The sequence below is a fragment of the Panthera onca genome, chromosome B2 (genome assembly GCF_046562875.1).
Source record: "Panthera onca isolate mPanOnc1 chromosome B2, mPanOnc1 haplotype 2, whole genome shotgun sequence".
Classification (NCBI taxonomy): domain Eukaryota; kingdom Metazoa; phylum Chordata; class Mammalia; order Carnivora; family Felidae; genus Panthera; species Panthera onca.
This window is the reverse complement of record NC_138343.1, coordinates 16954211-16964356: the sequence shown is the minus strand read 5'-3', so window position 1 is coordinate 16964356 and position 10146 is coordinate 16954211. Positions and strand designations below refer to the sequence as shown.

Here is a 10146-nt window from a genome sequence, read left to right as displayed (position 1 = left end):
CACACGGTTAATAGGTGGTCAAATAATGATGATGGTGGGGCGCCTGGGTGGCTCAGTTGGTTAAGCGTGTGACTTCAGCTCAGGTCATGGTCTCGCAGTTTGCGAGTCCGAGCCCCGCACCGGGCTCTGTGCTGACAGCTCAGCCTGCTGAGTTGCGGGTTCTGTGCCTCCCCTTCTCTCTACCCTCCCATGCTCACGCTCTGTCTCTCTCTGTTTCTCAATAATAAAAATTTAAAACTTTTTTTAAAAAATGATGATGATGGTGATGGTAATGACACTGAGGGGGAGATGCTACCTGTGTATCATGCTTTTCTGCTTACAGAATAAATTATTATTCAATAAGTGAGATCTTTGGATCCCTATAGTACACAGGTGATGCAGATTTTATTATGATCATTTTTATTTCTGGTGTCGGAAAATTTGGACCAAAACAGCTTTTTAAAAATAAGTACTGAAACGTAATACTTATTGAAATAATGAATCAAAATCCCTCTTTCATATTCATTGCAGGCCCGCCAATTTTTAGCTATGTGACATTAAGCAAACGACTTAACTTCTATAAACCTTAGTCTCCTGGCACTAACTTTCCAGAGTATAAGGCACGAATGTGATGATCATTGTAAATTGTTTTGTATTGTTAGGGCTTAATAAATATTAACTACTTAAAAATAGTCATCATTAGAGGGGCTCCTGGGTGGCTCAGTCGGTTAGGTGACCAACTCTTGACTTCGGCTCAGGTCATGATTTCGGGTCATGATTGTGAGATTGAGCCCCGAGTCTTGGGATTCTCTCTCCTTCCCTGTCAGTTCCCCACTTGTTCTCGCTCTCTCTCTCTCTCTCTCTCTCTCAGAAAAGAAAAAAAAAATCTTAAAAAAAATAAAAATAAATAGTTACCGTAGAGACTGAAAAGTCCTTGCACCTTTTTCATGGGATTTATTTCACAAAATTGTTACAAGAAATGTTTGAAGATTTTTTTTATTTTGTATTTATTTTGAGAGAGAGAGAGACACACACACACGGGATGGGGGGGAGGGGCAGAGAGAGAGAGGGAAGGAGAGAGAATCCCAACCGGACTCTGCACTGTCAGCACAGACCCCAATCCTGATGTGCTTCAGCTCACAAACTGTGAGATCATGACCCAAGCTGAAATCAAGAGTCGGATGCTCAACTGACTGAGCCACCCAGGTACCCCAAAAAGACTTTTTAATTAGGTGTTCATATCCCTGAAGTGTACCATGGCATAACCAAGACAAGCTAGATTGAAGATATATTGTCTACTTATGTATTTTGTGTCTCTTGTGCTTTCTCCTCAGTATATTAACTCAAGAAATACATGGTTAATGCCTCCTCTTTCAAGAGCTTACAGTCCAATGGGGCAACCATTTTTGTGGGTAATCCCAGTATAGTGGGGTGAGTGCATGTTGACTCAGCAGTTCCACTGTTAATTATTTTCCTAGGAGAAAAGAGAAAAAGGTTCAATATGTAGCCGCAAAAGTACTTGCACAGGATTGTTCATGGCAACTTTATTTACAATGGCTCAAACTGTAATTGACTGCAATGTCTAACAGTAGGATTATGGAAAACCAGATTGTGATAAACCCATACACATTAAAAGCAACAAAAAGGATGAAATGTGGATGCACAGACATGGGAACCTCAAGAACATCATGTCCATGCTGAGGGTAAGAAGCTAGACACAAAAGAGTACATGCTATGCAATTGATGCGAAATTCTATAATAGATAATGTTAATCTATGGTGAAAGGAATCAAAGTGATTGCCTGGGGTCGGAGGTGGAACAGGTTTTGACGGGGAAGGGGCATAAGTAACCTTTCTGGAGTGATGGGAATGTTTTCTATCTTGATGGAGGTGGGTGTGGGATAGGATTCAGAGGTGTATGCATTTGCCCGAAGTCACCAAATCAAACAGGTAAGATGTGTGCATTTCACTGTATATAAATTCTACCCTAATAACAAAAAGACTCTTAAGTCTTTTATGTTTTTACACTTTTATAAATGGTGTTTTTTAAAATCTTATTTCCCAAATATTTACTATTAATATATAGCAAGTCAATTACTTTTTGCATATTGACCTTGTATCATCTATCGGTAAATCCACTAATTCATTCTGGTAGTTGGGCTTTTTTATGTCATTTTCTTCAGGTTCTGCACATGGTAAACCTCCTTCAAGCTTCCATTTCCCTTAACTACCCACTTATGTTTCCCATTTGTGTCCCTCTGTTCTACAGTTGGGATCATTTCTTTGATCTTCTTGTTCTCTGTAGCTTAGTTGATTCTGCTCTCAGACTCCTCCTTTGAGTTTTTAATTTCCATTTTTGTATTTTTCATTTCTGAGGTTCCGTTTGGTTACTTGTTAGATCTGTTAGGTCACTCTCCCTGCCCCCACCCCAAGTTCCTGTTTACTGTAGGTAGTTTTAATTCTCATTTCTTTAAACATAGCTATGTTATAATTTGCTTCTGATTATTCGGGAAACTTAAGTCTTTCAGGATCTGCTTAGATAGTGAGGTTTCTTTTTTCTGCTGTTTTTTTTTTTTTTTCTCCCACTGTTTATAACTTATTTTCTTGTGGCTAGGCTATCATGACTTTGCACTGCTCACTATCTATGAGACACGATTTTTGGTGGTTACCGTGGCTTGGGTGAAAGAGCTCTTTTTCAGTTTTGCATTGGCTTCTGCCAGACATGTGGGGACACTTATCTCTCTGTAATCAATTCAAATTAAGTCATGGCTTAAAGTTTTCTGCACCACTCTTGGGTTTTTAATTTAGGTTATAATTTCTCAGGGGGCTAGCCTCTGGGTAGAACTACCCAGGGACAGATTGTGTGTGTGTGTGTGTGTGTGTGTGTGTGTGTGTGTGTGTGTGTTTCCCCACTCCTTTGCCCTATCCAACATTATGCCATCTCTATCTTGGGAGGTTTTTTTTATGGGGGCAGTGGAGGGGAGGAGTGGCTTGTTTTACTTCTGATTTATCTTTATCCTGAGGATTCTTCCTTTGGGATTCTAGGTTAACACAAGAGAGGTGTCTAATATTAACTTTTCAACCTGGTGGACACTGAGCTTTGACGTCTTCTTTCTCTGTAAAGTCTTCAAAACAGGTATGTAAGTCCCCCAAATATGTCTTCAGGGCAGAAGGCTTTTGTTGCTTTTCTTGCCTTTATGGGTTCTTGGAGCCTCTTAGACTTGGTCTGATAATTTCCTAATTGTTATTTTTTTCATGTTTTTAAAGAGATTAGAAAATTATATTTTCCATTGATTTTAGCATGTTGGTTCAAATGGCCTAGCCCTTCATTATTGGAAATAGAGGAAAATAAAATTTTGAATATTTCTAATAGGTCCTTTTTCATAATTTCTAGGTATAAAAATACCTAAATTGGTAAATTTCACTATGTGAAAATTTAAAATTCTGCATAGGAAGAAATAAAGGACATAAAAAGGAAAGAAATCATAAGGACGAAGGAAAACAGACATTCAACAAATAGGAAGAAGTATTTGAAACTCAAAGAAGCTCAAACTCAAGAGAAAGGAGTGATTTTCTTAACATATTTAGAGCTCTATATTATCGTTGACTGATGCATAACAAATTACCCCCAAATTTAGCAGCTTAGGACAACAAACATTTAGTACCTCTCAGTTTCTGAGGTACAAGAATATGGGAGTAGCTTAGCAGGATGATTGTGGCTCACAGTCTATCGTAAGATTGCAGTCAAGACTGCAGTCAGCTGGGGCTGCGGTCTCATCTGAAGGCTCAGCTGGGGCTAGAGGGCCCCCTTCTAAGGTCTTTCATGTGAATCTTGGCAGGAAACCTCACATCCTCCGTAGTCACTTGCTGAAGGTGTCAGTTCCTCACCACGTAGACTTCTCCACCAGCAGCTGGCTGACGTTGCAGCTGGTTTTACTCCAGAACAAGTGACTCATGAGACATAGTCACCAAAAGAGAAGCCAAATGTGTTTTACAGACTAATATTGAAAATGACACACCATTCCTTCTGCCCTACACTGTTGGTCACTGAGACCACCTGGTACAGTGTGGGAGGTACCTATGACTGAATGTGGATGTCAGGGAGTGAAGGTCATCTGGAAAGTCTTAGAGGCTGCCCACTATAGGCTCCTGAAGTTCAATACAAAATAAAAAACCCCAAAGAGAAAAATAAAAGGTACAAAAGTCTGTGCATTAAAAACACATACAAATAATACATATTAAGATACATCTTAAACATGACAAGGGGTTCAACCTCATTCAAAGTAAGAATCATATAAATTAAAACTATAGAGAGATGCCATGTCTACCCATAAAACTGTATAACCCACTCTACTTTTGAAGATTTAGGGAAACAGGGTCTCATATTTTGTCAGCAAAGGTAGACATTGGTGAAACCTCGAAGAAGAGTAATTTGGCAATAACTATCAAGAGTGAAAATACACATTTCCTTTGATCCAAAAATTCCATTTCTAGAAATTTATCCCAAGTATATTCTGGCACATATGCAAAATGATGTCTGTTTGAAGATCTTTATTGCAGCATTGACTTACAATAGCAAAAGATTGGAAACCATCTGAATTTCCATCTAAAGGGAACTGATTACACAAAGTATGGCAATATACATATAATGGAATTCTATGCATTTCTTAAAAAGGAATGCAGCAGACCTCTTTATACTGATTTAGAATTTTCTCCATCATGTACTGAAAGATGTGAAAGCAAGGTGCAGAAAAGCATGTTGTCACTTGTGAAAAAAACATATATTTATGATTGCACATGAAGGCAGTATCTCTGGAAGCATATGCAAGAGACTGGAATTGTAGTTGCCTTTGTAGAGGGGGACTGTGTAGCCAAGGAATAAGGGTATGAAACAGACTTGCTTTTAATGCATTCATTATTGTATATTTTGAATTTTATAATGTGTGTATTAACCACTCAAAATAATTTTTAAATATATATATATTTTATAATTTTTTGAGAGAGAAAGAGAGTGCATGATTTGGGGAGAGGGGCAGAGGCAGAGAGAGAGAGAATCCCAAGCAGGCTCCACACTCCACATGGAGCCCAGTACAGGGCTTGAGCCCATGACCCTGGAATCATGACTCGAGTTAAAATCAAGACACTCAACCGACTGAGCCACTCAGGAGCCCCACATATATTTTTTAAAGTATGCTGTGATAAACTGAAATGACAGTGCCTTAAGCTAAGCTGACATCGATAGAAACAAAGAGAAGCAGAATTGGCAGGGCACGGTGAATAACTGTATCGGTGAGTGGGAGAAGGGAAAGTTCAGAATGGTGCTCAGATTCCTGGTACAGGACCTGAGCAGATAGAAGACAGAGAACCCAAGAGCATATCTCTTAGAAGAAATTTCTGTAGCTGATAAAAATTATCAAGTTTTAGTAAAACAAAACCCACATTTTAAAAAATTCAAGGCTATTCTTTTCTATATTGTACCATAAGCTTCTTGCAATTGGAGATTATACTTTAAATGTCCTTGTATCTCTTACAGAATCTCATATGGTGTTTGACTTGTTATAGATACACAGTAGATATTTGTTAGATGAATGTCTGAAGATGAAATTTGTAAAAATGTGTTTTATCTCTTCAGAAGGTAGATTAAATAATTGCCCAGATATGTGCCGAGGGTGAGCATCAAAGAGATTGAAAATAAAAAATCTTATCATCTCTTTACCCGAGGGTGAAGGGGCACAGGTGGAGAAAAGATGAAGTTCATGCAGAAAGTTGCTTAATTGGAACAAGACACAGAACTTTCAAAACACAAGATAATTAGTTTTCCTATCTCTAAAATAAGGGGAAGAGCCCATTTAGCCACCAGAGGGCTCTCATCATTCCATTTCATTGTAGGCCTAGAATTATTCATGAGACAGACAAATGTAGTCAAAGACCCACAGAGACTAGATCTCCTCCCCCACCCCATTAAATTTATACTACCGTTGTAAGGACGTCCTGCCACGTCATCTTATTACAAGATGAGAGAATTGAAACTCAGCACATGTGCTTTAAAGGCTACATTTCCAAATGTCAAGGATTGTCTTGTGTGAATTTAAAACTGAACTTATCTCTAGGACCCTGTAACACGAGGACTGCTCAGAAGGTTTTCCCATATATGGGATGGCAAGAAGGAGGAAGTTGCAACGCACTGTATGCCCTGATGTAAACCACTCTAAAGTAGCAATGTTTGTTGAAATTTTAGGGCTCTATGAAGACTTACAGGGTTCCAAAAACTAGGATTACTAGAGTCTACGCATTTACAATTGTGTACTGCTTTCTCCCGCTTTTATTCTGCTGGGTGCTATGTAATGGTCTCTTATTTGTACTTGAAGTCAGGGAATTTTGGGGACCTTCTTGTTGATTTTGTGAAGGCATTCAGACAATTAGTTAGTGTCCATTCCATTAATATCTTCTGACCCCCCGTGCCCTCATTAGCCGCTTTGTCCTCTGTGACTTAACACTGAATCTACAGGATCACAAATGATAACCTATAAATATCCTTCATTGGATTAATAGAGGCTTTGAGTTAAGCGAGCAGAGAAGGACGTGGATGTTTATCGGTTTCCAGACACTGGGCTGTATTCTAGGTCCCTTACGACATTCCATCCATACATTACAGTCACTCTAGCACAAGGTAGGTATTGTGCCCTCAATTTATAGATGAGGAAGCCCAGCTGTGAAGGCTGAATGAGTCACCCAAAATGGTAAATGTGGCGGTAATGGGACTAACTGAATTTTGCCTGCCTATCGTGTTTGTGCTCTTTCTGACATTACATTTCCCCCCTAAAATATGAACTCATGCCTTGGGCTTTCTTTATCTCTGCCTACCACCCTCTCCTCAAGCCATTCAGGGATCTTTGGTGGGGACTTCAGGCAGTGTCTCCCACAGTATCTCCTGGGAGTGTGGTCTAATGGTGGTTACAGCAACAGCACAAGGTCTCTCCCCAGTGTCTTCCCACCCCCCCACCCCCCCCAACTGTCCATCAACCATAGTGGACATAGGAGACAGCGGCGAGACCCCAGCAGGTCTTTTGTAGTAACTGGTTTGGCCATGGCTGCTCTTCCCATTCCAGCTACTGATGACCTTTGACCCTGGGACAGCCTGCCAGGAAACACAGGTAGGGTTAATGGGCCACCAGATCAGTAACTGTGCTCCCTGATGGGAACTTTATGTATTGACCATCTGCACTGAACTTGTATAATAATTAGACTTGCTTCCAGGAGGAAAGCACAGTGGCCCAAAGTCAAGAGGACATATGCTTATGGGTTTGTTCTGATTCCTTCACACCTTCTCACCCAGTTCCCCTGGAAAGCAATGCTATAGGAGCAAGATGGTAACGTGAGGGTGGTTGTAAAATCTGTTAACTGTGGAGGACAGTGGCCTTTAGCACCTCAATCAGAAAGCCACACCCAAGACCACAGCCCTGTAGGGTCATTAGCACATGTGAAGATGTACCAGGCAGACATCTTCCCTGTGCGGTCCAGCCCATCCCCATCTGAGGCAGAGCATTTTGAAACCCCAAGCCCCCTCAGAGTCACGTGTGGAACAGTCTTGCAAGTTCATTTTCCAAGCAACGCTCCAACACTAGGGTTTTCTTGCTGAAATCTGTTCCACTGAATGGGCTTATCCGAGGGAGGGCAGACTGTTGTGTCTTTGATTGGATGATGTAGGATTTTGGGCGATTCTTGAATGAAGGGAAGAGAGACACACAGAGAGAGAGAGAGAGAGAGAGTTTGGCAAACGGAAGCTGAGGGTTTATTATAGGCCTATGAGTCACAGGCACTGCAGGCAAATGATCTGGAGAGGGGCGAATGAGTGGGGGTAGGCGTGAAGCAGGGCTGGAAGGCAGACCCAGGGAAAGAAAGCCAGGGCAGGGAGGAGGAAAAGTAGAGTGGATTAGTCAGGGTTCTCCAAAGAAACAGAACCAATAAGGTTTAGTGTCTGTGTGCATATGTGTGTGTACATATATATGTGTATGTACATACATACGCGAGGGGGGGGGCATTTTAAGTGATGGGCTCATGCAGTCGTAGAGGCTGGCAAGTCCAAAGTCTGCAGGGTCGGCCAGCAGGCTAGAGACCCAAGGGAGAGGCCATGCTGCAGTTCCCGTCCAAAGCCTGACCCCTGGCAGAATTCCCACAAGGGGCCCCCACCGTGTCCTTGCAGTCTGGGCTCTTTTGCTTCTAGGGAAGTGTGTTGAGGTCTAAGGTAAGCATGAGGATGCCCAACCACAAAGCCTGCAGAGGCCTTTGAACCGTTCTCAGGTCCTGGCCCCACACTCTGCCTCAAAGTTACATCCAAAGGAACCAGGCAGACAGTCACGCCACCAGATTTGCCGAGCATTAGGATGGCTGGACTCTAGAAGGCAGCTTGGAAAGAAGGTTCTTCCGGGTGATGTTTAAAACAACCTGAAACTTATTATGTTCAATCAGACTTCAGCTCCCACCGTGTCCGAGGAAAATCCAAGAATTCCCATACATCAGTGCTTCCAACTTTGGCTGCACACTGGAGTGACCTAGAGGTGCTTTTAAAATTCCCAATGCCTAGGGTGCGCCCAGGTGGCTCAGTCGGTTGAGCATCCGACTTCGGCTCAGGTCATGATCTCACAGTTTGTGAGTTCGAGCCCCACGTCGGGCTCTGCGCTGACAGCTCAGAGCCTGGAGCCTGCTTCAGATTCTGTGTCTCCCTCTCTCTCTGCCCCGTCTCCACTCATGCTCTGTCTCTCTCTGTCTTAATAAAAATAAAACATTAAAAAAAATTTAAATTCCCAATGCCTAATCTATAGCCCAGATGGATTCAAATCTCTGGAGGAGGGATCTGGGCATAAGTATGTTTACAGTTCCCAGGGATCCCAAGGCTGAATAGTTCTGCTCTACTCCTCCATCAGCCCTCTGTATTTCTATTCAATGTCCATTTAACCCATTTTCGTGGCCATTCAAGCTGTGAGGCCCAGGAAAGAGGCTCTTCCACAATAATGAGGTTTTCTTGGGCCTACACCCTTCCCATATTGCTCCAGAAACCTTAAACTGAACATGTTTAACATTTTGACCTTGAGGACACAGAAAGAAGGGTTAACCATCTAGACATTACGAAGCAAACAGAAGCAAGAATTGGTGGAGATCACACGGCATAAAGGAAAGGGGCCAAGCATCCAAAGCTACCAGACTGGGCTTGGATTCCATTCTTCTTGGGTAATTCCTCCTTGGGAAAACGCACCAACCTCACTGAGCCTCAGTTTCTTTATCCCTAACATTCGGAACAATAATGTCTACCTTTCGGGGCTGTGAGGAGGTCTAGAGGCAATGAACAGCAAATGACCATCTGTAGCAGGTTGTAGTTGAGACAGATGAGTGAGAAGAATTAAAATCTGGAATTTGAGAGGCGCGTGGGTCACTCAGTTGATAAGCATCCGACTCTTGATCTTGGCTCAGGTCATGATCTCACGGTTTGTGATTTCAAGTCCCGAATCAGGCTCAGTGCGCTCTCTCCTCTCTCTGCCCCTCCCCACTTGTGTGTGTGTGTGTGTGTGTGTGTGTGTGTGTGTGTTCTCTCTCTCTCTGTCTCAAATAAATAAATAAAGTTAAATTTTTTTTTAAAAGCTGGAATTTGATATCCAAAGACCTCTGACCCTCAATTCCCTCATTTGCAAAATAGGGATGATGTTCTGGGTTGAATGGCGTTTAAGTCCAGCTTGAACCTCAGCATGTAAACTTATTTAGAAATAGCATCTCTGTAGATGCAATTGGTCATTGATCATCTTCAAAATAAGTTAAATGAGAAGTGATCATCTCCCCTAGTCTCATAAATCAAGAGGTATACAAAACAAAGAGGACACAAAGAGATCACAGAGGCCTGGAAACAAATGGACTTGTGTAACTTTGAGTTCCTGCCCTTGTAGAGGGGACAGATTTCCTGGCTGACATGGTGTACTAGGAACAAAACTTCCTCTTTTTTCTTCCTCCAACTGAAGAGCCTCATCTGGAAAGCCATTACTTCTCCTGCTTCACCATTGTGGGGGGAGAGCCTGGCATCTCCATGGTGCAGGTGGATTTAACTCTGGGGCCCTGTATCTTTCTCCCCCAGGCACTGCCCCTGTAGCCAGGAAGGGTGCACTAGGCAATGGGGGACATC

At 42.1% G+C, this 10146-nt stretch overlaps 1 protein-coding gene across 1 annotated transcript in view; it reads right to left on the bottom strand.

The window, feature by feature from the left end:
- Window positions 1-1430: 1430 nt before the first annotated feature.
- The window catches only part of ADTRP (androgen dependent TFPI regulating protein), an 82026-nt gene continuing 73310 nt past the window's right edge, over window positions 1431-10146 (bottom strand). Inside the window, exon 6 of the mRNA XM_078446641.2 lies at window positions 1431-1453. Coding sequence (XP_078302767.1) covers window positions 1446-1453 — 8 coding nt within the window. The 3' untranslated portion in view covers window positions 1431-1445. The remainder of the gene's footprint in view (window positions 1454-10146) is intronic.